Raw genomic sequence first — 14,112 nt, 5'->3', positions numbered from 1 at the left:
TATCTACAGAGCTATTAAGTTGTCTTCTGGGGACAGATAGAGACCTTCTGTTGTTTTCTGAAGTGTGGCTGCTACTGTCTGTAGGGAGGTCTCTTGTTCCACAGGAAGTGTGCTGCCGGATCCTTTCATGAAACATAAACGGAAATGAGCAAGCATATTTACTCATGGTTTGTGTAGATATGTAGAAAGAACAAGAGGTGTACTTTTTGCATTATTAAGTGCACAAGCCCACATATCTGGGGGCTGTGCTTGTAGGACAGAGTGGGGTCCTGGGTGATGTCATTTGAAAAATTCAATTTTTCAGCTGTGCATTGATACTGTCAAGCCCACCTCTATAATATCTTTGAGGGCCCTCTTTCCAGTCCTCATTATTTTGAGCCTTACCATATTTTTTGGTGCTAGTTGAGATAGATGTATTACTCAGTCAGCTTTCTTAAGCTTGAGCATTGGTCATGTTAGTTGTGAACATGGACACCAGGTAGGGAAATCCTATCTTAGCCTCTAGAACAGTGTTTCTCAACCTGGGGGTCGGGACCCCTGTGGGGGTCGTGAGGGGGTTTCAGAGGGGTCACCAAAGACCATCAGAAAACACATATTTTTGATGGTCTTAGGAACCCTTTTGGCAGAGAAGGCTGAAGATCTTTCCTTGTGTCGTCATCCTTTTTGGTGTTGGTGAATGACAACTCCCTGAATTAAAAAACAGCCTCCCAACCCCACCAGTAGTTAATGTTGGCCATGTCAGTAGTGTGCCAAGTTTGCTGCAGATCCATTTTGGGCTGGGTTCAGAGTGCTATTTGATTGTAGGTTAACTATAAATCCCAGCAACTACAACTACCAAATGTCAAGGTCTATTTTCCCCAAACTCCACCAGTGTTTGCATTTGGGCATATTGAATATTCATGTCAAGTTTGGTCCAGATCCATTATTGTATGAGTCCACAGTGCTCTCTGGATGGAGGTGAATTACAACTCCAAAACTCAAGATTAATGCCCAACAAACCCTTCCAGTACTTTCTGTTGGTCTTGGGAGTTCTCTGTGCCAAATTTGGCTCGGCTCTGTTGTTGGTGGAGTTCAGAATGCTCTTTGATTATAGGTTAATTATACATCAAATGACAAAATTATTCCCCCCCCCCCCACAACCCCACCAGTTTTCAAATTTGGGCATATTGGTTATTTGTGTCAAATGTGGTCCAGTGAATGAAAATACATCCTGCATATCAGGTATTTACATTATGATTCATAACAGTAGCAAAATTATAGTTACAAAGTACCAATAGAAATAATGTTATGGTTGGGGGTCACCAACACATGAGGAACTGTATTAAGGGGTCATGGCATTAGGAAGGTTGAGAACCACTGCTCTAGAACAAAGTTGGATGAAGTGTTGCCCTTCAGTTGCAGTTATAACTCCAAGCAGCACCATCACAAATTTTGAGGAGTGATGGGAGTTGCAGTTCAACATTGAAGAGCACCTTTTGTCCACTCTTGCTATAAAGCCAGCTCTAGTTTAAAACAGAATGTGAAAACATCCTGAAGGTTGCTCACACCACAAGTGAACTTGCAGTGGTGGTATTCAAGATTGGTACAGAATATGGCTAGCTTCAAAGTACCCCATTTGCCTTACTAACCAAATGAAGTACCTATTTGCCATATTTAAAGAAAAGAACGGCCAGTGAATTCAAGCAGTTTTTGAGTATTCCTCCTTCTCCCAAACCTTGGTAACAGCTTAAAGAATTACCCAGAACTGAAGTTATCAGTTGGCTCATGATAGTCGTAAAAGATTTACTAGATGCTTTATTCAGTGATTATTTTTTTCATTATTGGAGAGCTGAGCTTTAAGTTGCCTCACTCTAGTTTAAACACTGGAAAGTATCTACAAATTAACAGTCTGTTGCAACCAAAGAATTTCCACTGTAGAGTGAAGCAACTCTGTAGTGAAAATACCATGGTTGCAGCAGACTGTTAATTTGTAGTTTGCCTTCAGTGTATAAACTAAGCTGGATGTGGTCATTTGCTGAATGTCCTTGAGAACATATTCTTTTAACCATCAAACATTAAAGTTCAAGTGAAAAGCAGCTGAAAACCGATACCACTGTGGAGTCCTGAAAGGCTTCATTTTGGTTAACTGTTGCTATTTTATGCTTCTAGAGATTATAGAGATGTTTTGAAACTTCATGTTTTTCACACACAAAATAAGTTGAGAATGGAAGGTTCATCGTGTACGTTTTTTTGTAAAACGGATCAGTTGTATTAGCCTTCCCCAACCTGGTGCTGAACATCTATTTTGACTTCACTGTCCATGATCCCTCACCTTTGGTTAGGCTACTTTAATCTGAAGTGAGCTATTAGGGCTTTGTTCGATGGAAACAATATTCTGTGGTTGTTCAACGCCCATTATATGCAGTGGTGTAGAGAGGCAAATTCAAGCTTTTCCTTTTGGAATATTTTTAAATTATGGGTGCTTGAATTCGTCGATGGAGAATCCTTGGATATGGAGGGCCAACTGTAACTCCAAATAGCCAGAGGGCACCAGAATGAGAAAGGCTGAAATATAACAAGGTTTCTTAACTTTTGTGAGAGAGGGACCAGAGGTTTTCCAGCTATAGCAAAAGTGAAAGAAAGTATTTCAGTCACAAAGTAAAATTTAGTTTTGAAGACATTTGCATTCAAATGTTGGTTAGGGCAAGAAACAAAAGGATGTGGTTGAAAATGCTGGGTTGTTATAGCTTAAAGCTCCTGCTGCCAGAGAGGCATTTTACTCTTGCAAATAAACTACACCAGTAAAATCTTGGAAACCCCCAAATATTGGTCTTTTGGAGAAGGGGACATGGGCTTCTGAGAAACCCCGTGCACCAAAATAGAATAATAGAAGGTTGGGTCTTAGCCCTTAGCTTGCACACTCCTGTGCTATTCATAGGGCATTGAATTTGCAAATCTCGGGGTCTGCTCTTGTGCCTCTGGGCATATAGCTTTGATGTTAGCTGTATCTATGCTGTAGAATTAATACAGTTTGACCCCACTTCAACTGCCATGGCTCAATGCTATGGAATCATGGCAATTATAGTTTTGCAAAGCTTTGAGCTTTCTCTGCCAAAAAGTTCTAGTGCATCACCAAGCTACAAATCCCTTAATATATCATGCTTGATAATATGCCAGGGACTCCTTTTCTTATTGTCAATTGTACAACATCACCAACTTCTCACCTTGAGTGGCACAACTACAGATCAGTGTTAGGTTTTGACCCTGAAAACTAGCCTGGCTAGTCCTTACCTGCCAAAGCTAATAGGACAGTAAGTCTGCACCTGTCTGGGCAATGCCTTTTGAAATCTCATTTGCAACCAAATTTATTAGTAAATTCTTACCAAGTTTGAGGAAACCCTTTCATAGGAAATGAAACAAAAGTTTGAATTTATTTGGATTGTTTTTAATGTGCCTTCTGGCTTGCTTAGTTGGATTCTCAAGGAAAATCTCTTTAAGATAATTACACCACACAGATTAAATATGAGATACCCTGTCATTTGTCAGATTTATTCTACAGATACCCGTACCACATCCTGCCACATTTGAGCAAATACAGCAAATACAGAATGCTGAACCTTTGCTTTCTGATATAATCCTGTTGCTTTACCTGAGAGATGAAATACAATGGACTTAAAATTAATATTAGATTATATTAAGAAGCTATAAGCTTTTGTATCAGAACTCTGTAGAAACACACAAGCTATAATTAAAAAAAACAACAACAAAACAACAACAGCTATATTGCACTCTTGACAAAGCCAGTCTGGTTCACAAAATGTTTCTGAACCTCACTAACTTCTGTGGTTCCTGCCCTCTGATTTCTTGAATTTCGGAACAAAAAAGTTTTATAACATAATCCATTCCATTATTTATAAATATGGTGTTAATGATTGTAGATATTTTGCTTGAAGGAGACTTTAAACGAGCCATGTTCCATTTTAGGATAATAACAGTCATCTATTCTAACAATATAATCTCAAAAATCAAGAGTTATCTGAATCAGGCACCGATGGCTTGTAAAGAGACTTTGATTTAATATATTACATCATTATCTAAGTAGCAATTTGAGATCAACCTGTTTTTTTTAATTGATTGTATAATATAACACAATCCCTAACAAGCTTCCCAGAAAGGCAGCGATAAAGTTCCATTTTATATTAAAATATGCAGCCATAAGGTATAAATAAAAACTGCCAAAAGTGTTACTTCATGCACGCACGCGCGCGCACACACACACACATTATTTGAATATATTTGGATGTTAGTATTGTCATTTTTTTCTGTCCATTTTTAAAACATACTTTTTCTATTTTATAGGTTCATAAAACTATTAGGTGCCACACAGTATTATCTAGGATATGAGGTGCAAAAATAAAGCATGAGCAGGTTGGGATGTGAAAGGTCCTTTTGGAGTGATTTTGGTGTGAAAAGTGTCCCAAATTCACATAGGATTTTAAAAAATGAGCTCCAAGGGCTTTGGAGGTGTGGGGGCTACAAAGGTTTTGGTGCTATTTGCAACCTTCAAGTTTTACTTTCCCCATCCTTGTTCTCGGTCAACTGTGGGCAGCTGCAGAGACGGATGAAAGTCTGTTTTCATCACCACAACTCCGCTTGGTGGGCCACACCAAATCTTGCAGAGCTCCTACATACGTATAAGCGCGCACGCACACACGTGTATATGTATGTACACAGATGCATGCACATATGTATATATAGATAGATCACCCTCCATATGTGCCAAAACTGCTGCAAATTCAAAATCTGTGCTGCCAGCCCACCTACCTTAAAAAAAATCTAGCAATCCTCAAAAGCTGGTCAGATAAAAGACTGAAATTTAAACAAGAAGTAAATTGAAACTTCCATTTAAAAAACAACAACATGGATAGGTTGAGGGAGCTCTAGTTTCCCCCCTCTCTTATAATGCCCAATTACTATAGTTGTAACAGCACTGGCTTTTGAGCAATGCTCAGTGCACTGTTAATATTAAATCATTATTAACTAGTAATGGTCTCCTGGCCCAGTCCAGTGATTCCTGTGATCAAACTGGAAAAAGAGTAGATCTAAGGATTTGCTTTCAGAAATTCTTGGTACTTACTCCTAAAGTGTGATGGCCACAAGAATGAAGTGATCTATGCAGATGGGAGCCAAGGCTGTGTACAGTCATCTACCTTCCAGGATAGCCAACCCTTTTAGCATATATGAGATTGAAGCACACCTATTCATTTTTTTATACAGCTATATATTACGGTGCATTTTTCAGCAGTACTCTGTATTTTTTCTTTGCAATGTGTATTCCTATATTATGCCTTTTTATAAAGTGCCTCTGGGTCATCATTCTGAGATTTTAGCTCACCGGCCTGTCTTTTTAATTCAGCTTTGCTCATTCAGTGACATTGGTCATATTTAGTTAAGTGTTTTTTTTTTTACTAATGTATCAATTAGATCAAGTAATGGTAGGCCTTTGTGACATTTTTGTAAATTGACAATCATAAATGAAAATTAGCTCTTGTTAAAGATGGAATGGTAAACAGTGTGTTGCAATAGCATATCACTGGCCAACACACATTTTGGTGCCCCAAACGTTAGACCTGTTTTTGGGTATATTTAACCTACTGATTCCCAAAATAGCACGATTTCCCCATTATGAGTTCTAGTTTTTGAGATACAAAATATATGCCATCTACTAGTTGGCATGTGCTCACCCATTGAAAATCACAATAATCATATCTAAAAAAATAGAGCTGATGCGGTCTATCTAATGCTATTTTTTGACTCGGTGCCCCAAATAATTGCAGTAAAAATCCTAAAAACCAAGACACCAAGAAAACAATTTTTTTTTGGTCTGGCTGTGTTATTTTTATAATATGACATAATTAAATATTCATTCTTAAATGTGTCTTTTTTTTTCTCCCACAGTGTCACTTTTATAGTAATTGGAGTTACGGTTTTCATCCTGATTGTAACCCTGATTGTTGTCTGTTTCACGTGCTCATGTTGCTGCCTGTACAAAGCATGCCGAGGGCAACCACGGCGTAAGTATCATCTAAAATTGCATTTTGCATTGCCCTATCAGTACAGAGGTGGGAGTTATAGTATCTACCAGGTGAATGAGATGGGAAGCAGGGCTACTGACCAAAAGAAACACCAGCTAATCTAACTGTGAAGATCTTTAGCAGATATCTGCCTTTAAAACCCTGAACTATCTTGGAAGAGGTAGGATTTGGGTATCATCTGTTGTGATAATGCTTCTCAGGAACTATTTCAACTATTGCCAACTGTTTTTCTCTGCAATGCCTAATGAAGACTTTCTTAATAGGGAGGACTGACTTTGTCCCACTATCCTGAAGATATGGGAGATGGCTTTCTCAATGGCTCATCCTAAGCTATGGGATTTCCTTCTAAGGGAAGCTTGGTTGGCACTCTCTTATCTGTTCCCCAGCAGGCAAATGCCTTTTTATTTACATAGGCCAACCTGGGCAAGATCTAAGATTTGTTTTAATTGTTGGAAGGAGAGATATTTTATTTGTCGTATCAGAAGCAAACCGAGTTGTAATGTATTGAAAAACACAAAGTATAAAAACTTGGCATTATACTAAATGTCCTTTGATCAGTAGCTGGCCACTTGGAGTGCCTCGGGTGTTGCCATAAGAAAGTGCTCCATTGTGCATGTGGCAGGGCTCAGACTGCATTGCAGTAAATGGTCTCTGGTTTGCTCTTCTCCACACTCTCATGTCATGGACTCCACTTTGTGGCCCCATTTCTTAAGGTTGGCTCTGCATCTCGTGGTGCCAGAGTGCAGTCTGTTTAGCACCTTCCAGTCTTGTGTGCCCAGGGGGGAGTCTCTCATTTGGTATCAGCTATGTTCCGGGTTTTAGCCTGCCCCTTTTGGACTCTTACTTGCTGAGGTGTTCTGTAGATTTTAGAAAACTTAGAAGCCACCAGAAGCAACTTGGGTGGGGGGAGACTTATTTGTTTGTTTAATGGATTTTAGTTATATTTTGTATTATAAGTTTTTGTAGTCCCGATACTATTGAAGAGAAAATGCCACTGAATTCTACACTATACAAACTGAGTTATCTGTGTTGCACATGGGGATTTTGACTTTCTGAAGGGGTGCATAAAACTGCAAAGGTTTGTTACTTGGATGCCTCATAGACAGAGACTCAGTGTGTGTGTAGGTAGCATTTTGGATTTGATGCATGTCTGGAAAATGTGGGTTATATGCAGTTATGAGGCTGGCAAACAAATGTTTTTTTCTTATGCATTACTTAGCACTGTCTGGAGGGGAGGGATAAACTTCTTTGCCCAGGCATGTCAGTAAGGCTCTGAGTTTCTAAAACACAGTTTGCAGAACCTCAAGGGAGAAATATTTATGTGAAAGAGATTTTTTTGGGGGGAGAGGGTTAACCTTTCTTTGTCTACTGATACTTCCCTGGTTCTCTCTTCTTGTGTATTTCTAGCTGTTGTGACCACAACTACAGCCACTACTGTGGTGCAAGTGCCATACCCTCAGCAGCCTGGTATGGCAACAGGTTACCCCCCAGGTGTATACCAAGGATATAGTCCTATTCCTGTGCAGCCGCACCCTGGGATGCCCGCAGCTCCCTACCCAACCCAGTACCCTCCACCTTACGTCGCACAGCCTTCAGGACCACCAGCATATCATGAAACAGTGGCAGGTAAGAAGAGCCAACTGTCTTGAAGAAAATCACTCAAGCCATGAATTTACTTGCTCTCTATTAGTTGGAAACAAAGGAAAGAAATCACATGATGGATTTTTTAATAGTACAAGCTTCCTTTTTTTGGCACATTCAGTCAGCTTCCTCTTAGAAATAAATTAGAGAAAAATAAGTATGTTAAAGCTTGGTATCTTTAACTAGAGAGTTCTCGTCCTCATTAATGTACACAACATCTGTCTCTCAGCAAGATCAGCAAAGTCTGTCTCTTAATGGTGAATCCATGCCACCAAATTAAAACAGTTTGACATCTCTTTAACTACTGTGACTCAATGCTATGGAATACTTGGATTGGTAGTTTGCTGAGGGCCAGCACTCATTGACGGAGAAGGCTATCAGTCATATAAAACTACAATTCTCATGATTCCATAGCATTGAGCCATGGTAGTTAAGGTGGTATTGAAGTGCATTCTGTACTGTAGATGCGCCCAGATTGAGGAAAAGGTCTAATACCTTACTTACTTACTTACTTACTTATGCAATCCTTCATTGTCCGAGTATGATGGCCTTTGAAGTATAGTGTCTTGGTGTATATGTAGGTGACTGTGGAGCCCTATACTTGACCCGCATGTTCTCCTGCAGTGAGGGCATTGGTTTCCAGGTGGAAGGCAGTCCCGATCAAGTTTGGCTTGATGTGCCTTCCTCTTGGCACGTTTCTCCCTTTCTCCCTCCCTTTCACCCTCTTTGAATTTCACAGCACTGCTGGTCACAGCTGACCTCCAGTTAGGGTGCTCAAGGGCCAGGGCTTCCCAGCTCTCAGTGTCCATGTCACAGTTTTTAAGGTTAACTTTCAGCCCATCTTTAAATCTCTTTTCCTGTCCACCAACATTCCATTTTCCATTCTTGAGTTGAGAGTATAGAAGTGCATTCCATACTGTAGATGCACCCTAAGGCTATCCATGCCTCAAAACTTTTCTTGAAGATGTTAGCAGTCACCTCACTCTTCCCCCCAAAGACCTTGAGATTTCCCATTTGACCAGCACAACATAGAATGGGGCACAGGTGCCCAAGAGGAATTGCAGTTCCCAAGTAGGTGGTACATTGATCATAGTGTTTTACCATGTTAATCTTTGAATTAAATAATGACTGGACAGTACAAGCTTCTGTTGCGGGGGAAAATGAAACATAGCAAAACACTTTCAGCAGAACAGTGTCAGTAGCAACACTGCAGACTTTTCCACGATTCCTATATATTGGCTGAGAATACTTAAGTAAACAGAACAAGGAACTTGCAAGAGCATATTATAAAATTGATTCAGGTAAAAATGTGTATGTATGTTTTAAAATACTGTCCTCTTTTTGCAGCTGGTGCTGGAGCTCCTGCAAGTCAGCCACCTTATAACCCAGCATATATGGATCCCACAAAGTCATACTGAATGGATTTCCCCCCGTGTTGCACCTATGCAGAAAATGCTTCAAACTGAATGTGTCTTGTGGCATACTTTCTTAAACTACTACTCCAATAAGTGGGGAAGGAGAGCGATAATAATCCAGAAACAGTGATGTCTAAATATATATATTGTATACTACAAGAGGAAAAAATACCTTGATATGGATTCATTTTTCCACACTTCATGCAGCTGAAGTTGTTGAAAACTAAGGGGAGGGAACTAAAAAAGGTAATGGCTGAAGCAAAAATATCACAGTGGGAATCTTGTACGAAACTGTCTGTTAGAAGGGAATGGCAGTTATGAAGTGAGTAGCAACACCTACAACCATAATTTCCCCAAAGATTAATACTGACTAGAAAATGAGAGGTATATTTAACAAAACTGTGTAAAGTGGAATATGCTATTTCCAGGTAGTTGTTATGATGCGAAGTCTTTCATTTTCACAAGTGAAGTGCACAATCTTAAGTAGAATGTTATTGAGAAAGGAATAGTGATAGTTGTTAAATGACATCTCCATGTGTATTCATTGTGCAATAGTCCCAGAATCACTCACTTGATTGTAACATTTCCCAGTTTTCATTTCCACCATGCAGGTTTTATATATATTTCACAATATACCAAAAACAGAGTAGCTATACGTCTACTACATGAGAGCAGTTGAATTAGGTTATTAATCATCTTAAAAGGGGAGACCTGTGATGGGATGTTACAGTGTATTTGGAAGTTTTAGTAGAAGGGTGAAGTTTCAGTGGAGCATTAATCTTATATTATTTTCAGATCCTAATAGGAGTAGTTCTGTTCAGGCAGCAGTTAGCAAGCTCAGGGTTCCCTTCACCAATGTGATAAAGTAAAATTGGGTTAAGGGAACGGTTTCCTTCCCATCCTGGCCTCTGTTTTCAATTTTCCTTTTCCAGATTGAATCAACATTCCACGGGTACTGAGCATGCTCACTTGTTGTTTGGATATGTCTGTGTGGCCTTGCTCTCCTAGGATTTTTAACATTTTTGTATTTCTGCAGACCTCAAGATTCCCTTCACTAATGTGATTCCTCCCTCTTATTTTCTAAGTGGTGTTGCTTACATATCACTTGGTTGTGATGCGTAGTTTTACCTTTCAGCACAATAGCCGACTCTTTTTTCTATTCCTTTTTTAAAAAAAAAAGTATTAAAAAGTTACATTTCAATAGTTTCCTGACTATCTACTCAAATTTGAGGGAAATCACCATGAAAGATAGTTGGAATTCTGCCCTGGAAAATTAAAATTATGCTTCATGCATCTGGTGTTTTGTAATTTTTATACTAACCAGAAGCACATCAAGTGGGCAAGAGGGGGTGCAGCCTCATTACACGTAGTATTACTAACATCATACAAGAGAAAAGCCTCTGAAAAATAATATCAAACCTTAAAGTCAGCCCATGCGTCAATCCACAATATGTTATGTGTTCAAAACTGTGATTAGTAAATTTGGCTGATCACAGGAGAGGACAAAACTGCATTCTTGGAATTGAGAACATTCACGACTTCTCAGATAAAATAAATTTTTATTCTTCCATAGCATTTTGTGATCATAATAGCAGAAGTGGTTACTGAGGTACTTTCAACATCGAGGACTGTACATACCAAGAAAATTGTGGCTTTTATGTACACACTGGGAACTGAAGCAAGTTGAAATTATACATGCATGAAGAATGTCAGTGTCTTGAGAAATACTTTTAAGGCATGGCCTTCCTCTTGTTTTAAATGGTGCCAGAAGTATTCAGGTCTTAAACTCTGTTCTTGAATCTTTGTATACAATGCTGAGTAGCCAAACTCTTTCTTTTAAATGGCTTGATAGCACAGCCCTATACATGTCAGCTTAGTAGTAACTCAAATTGAATTAAATCAGGTTTACTTTCAGGTAAATGTTAATAAGATTACCCCTTAAGTAGATTAGACATTTGTTTCCAGCAACTGGGTCTGTAGTTCACTGCATTTGCCATCTTTTTCTATGTCGTAGTTGCGTCTTACTGAAACCTTAGCTCTCACGTTATAGCTTTAAAATGTCATTGAGCACATATCGTTATCCAAAGATTCTCTTTGTTCTCTCCCTATATTGTTTTAATAGGCATACTTTCCTATATTGCATATCCTGCTTTAAAAAAAAACAATTGTGAAATCAGGAATGCAGAATGAATAAGCTCAAAGGGAGCATGAAATAATACCTTGCATAAATAGTTCTATGAAATCTACCAATCTTAATTCTACTGCAAGGATTCAACACCATGGAACTATGATTTTGAAGAAGTGCACAATCTGCTTTCAGCTTGTGCACCTCATTCATTTAATATAAAAGGAAACAATGAAAACATAAGCAATCTTTATATAATCCCTGTTTTTTTATATATTTTAATAGTGGATTTTTTCTTTTGTTATAAGGGATTGTAATTCTTGTGTTTTCTCTGTTTGAGCAACCTTTTCTTTCAGAAGTGTTACTTGTCTTAAAAGCCTTGTGGTTTACATTCCCTTTTTCTACTATTTGCCTGTAAAATGACAGAAGCCTACAATACACACACACTTGGCAGTAAACACCCTTGCCTTACTTCTGAGCAGACTTGCATAGGATTCTACTGTGATGTAAGTGTGACCTCTTTTTTCCTTCCAAAGACGGCATATCTTATTTGTCCATATGGCCTACATTACCATCACGTAAAATGAAAAGTTTCTGGAAATCATTAATATGTAAATATTTTCTCCACATTTGCTACATCAAATGTGGGGGAAACATTCATACTGAATATGACATTTCTGAAGACATAGGAAACCAAAATATTTGTAGACCTCCATGTGTTTGACAATACTTTCATTTCTTGGTTACAAATGTCTTCCTGTCCCCTGCACCCACAAAATGCATCCAAGACAATTTATTGTTGAAGGCTTTAATGGCCAGAATCACTGGGTTGCTGTGAGTTTTCTGAGCTGTATGGCCATGTTCCAGAAGCATTCTCTCTTGATGTTTCACTTACATCTATGGCAGGCATCCTCAGACGTTTCCAACAGACCTCACAACCTCTGAGGATGCCTGCCATAGATGTGGGTGAAATGTCAGGAAAGAATGCTTCTGGAACATGGCCATACAGCCCGAAAAACTCACAGAAACCCAGCATCCAAGACAACTTATTTCACCTAGGTCAACTAGATATGTGCTAGCACAGCTGCATAAGGTGACTGCATTATAGTATGTAGTTTTCTTTGCCTTCATTACTATGCCTTTTCTATTGGACAATAATGTGGAATCCTCAAGATATGGATGAGGAATATGTGACCCTCCAGCTGCCGTTGGACTGCAACCCATATCATCCTTTATTGTTGACTAAAGAGCTTATCACACACACCAGGCAAATTGCAATTACAGCAGGACAAAAGTGTCTTCGGCTGGGACTTATCCCATGACGTTGCTCATCTCCCATTATTCTCCCAGTGGGAAACAGCCTGGAAAGTATCCATTAGTGATGGCCTTTTGCAAATACCTTCCAATGGTGCCCACATTGGAGTGCATTTTTAATGGGGGCACCCACAAGAGGAGCAACTCCCATGTGATAAATCCTGCTTTTATCCTGCTGCAATAGTGATCTACCTGTTTTGTGTGATCAACAGCATGAAGCTAATTAGTGTTATTGAGATCTGCAGTTGAACTTCATCTGGTGAGCCATGTGATTCTCACCTGTAATTTGAGGCTTGTTGTCTTGCTTTGCCTTTGCTCTTTGTTCTCAAAACTATGTGGACATTTGTTTGTTTTTGGTGACTGATCCTAGTAAGATTCATATACAACTTGACCCATGAAATTCAAACAGTCATCTGACTCCTGCAGAAATAGTGTTAATTGTACAATCAAGAAGAGAATGAGAAAGTATTTGTTTCTGTATAGAATGTCTTTCTCTATTGGCAATCCTGCTGTTACACATGAGCCTGGTTACAATCGATAATGCTTGCATGCAATATAGGAAGGGAGAGATTCTACGAGTATGATGTATGTGACAATTTAATTATTATGTTTGTACTGAGAATTTCGGTTTTAAACTACACATTTTCAGTTTTTACTTTGTATCATGACCCCTGAAAGTGCCTTTTCCAGAATCTTACTACATTGGTGGAGACAATGTACTGTGTTTCAATGTACTGTGTGTTTCATGTTTGACATTCTTGTTTTTTACAAAAACAAATTGCTCTGTATTAGTTGCTCATAGTAAACAAACTACATTCAAAAGGACTCCTATGTTTGAGACTCTTTGTAGCAAAACATTAAAATTCACACTTTTTTTACATCCTCAGTTGAAAGACCACTGTGTAACACAATTTCTGTTCCTGGGTTATAAATGTCATTTCCTAATTGGTTCTGGCATTTTAAAAAATGGAAAATGTTTGTTAAACTGCAAAAACTTTGTTTTTGCCAGACATCCTGCAGCACACTTGGCTGAAGTTTTTTAGTGACTATCTCATCGAGTCTCAACCAAGTCAACATAGTTTATGGCAACCACAAAAACAAAGTTTCTGGAGTGTAACAATTACTTTCAAAGTAAGTTGAATCATAGAATCAGAGAGTTGGAAGAGACCTCATGGGCCATCCAGTCCAACCCCCTGCCAAGTTGCAGGAAAATTGCATTCAAAGCACCTCTGACAGATGGCCATCCGGCCTCTGTTTAAAAGCCTTCAAAGAAGGAGTCTTCCCCACACTCTGGCACAGAGAGTTCCACTGCTGAACAGCTCTCACAGTGGGGAAGTTCTTCCTCATATTCAGGTGGAATCTCCTTTCTTGTAATTTGAAGCCATTGTTCTGTGTCCTGGCCTCCAGGGCAGCAGAAAACAAGCTTGCTCCCTCCTCCCTATGACTTCCCCTCAAATATTTATAACAGTAATAATAATAAAACTTTATTTATATACCGCTTCATCTCCTTGTGGGGACTCAGAGCAGTTCCCAGGTAACATCA

General features: G+C 39.0%; 1 protein-coding gene across 4 annotated transcripts in view; it reads left to right on the top strand.

The window, feature by feature from the left end:
• SHISA5 (shisa family member 5) overlaps positions 1–13,394 on the top strand; it is a 39,951-nt gene extending 26,557 nt beyond the window's left edge. For all 4 annotated transcript variants that reach the window (XM_060765899.2, XM_060765898.2, XM_067463595.1 and 1 more), the window contains 3 exons: positions 5,938–6,053; positions 7,482–7,700; positions 9,063–13,394. In XM_060765899.2, coding sequence (XP_060621882.2) covers positions 5,938–6,053; positions 7,482–7,700; positions 9,063–9,133 — 406 coding nt within the window. In that variant the 3' untranslated portion in view covers positions 9,134–13,394. The remainder of the gene's footprint in view (positions 1–5,937; positions 6,054–7,481; positions 7,701–9,062) is intronic.
• Positions 13,395–14,112: the final 718 nt, after the last annotated feature.

This window comes from Anolis sagrei, chromosome 2, assembly GCF_037176765.1.
Source record: "Anolis sagrei isolate rAnoSag1 chromosome 2, rAnoSag1.mat, whole genome shotgun sequence".
NCBI classification, from domain to species: domain Eukaryota; kingdom Metazoa; phylum Chordata; class Lepidosauria; order Squamata; family Dactyloidae; genus Anolis; species Anolis sagrei.
The sequence above is the reverse complement of the archived record's forward strand: the minus strand, read 5'-3'. Positions and strand labels throughout refer to the sequence as shown.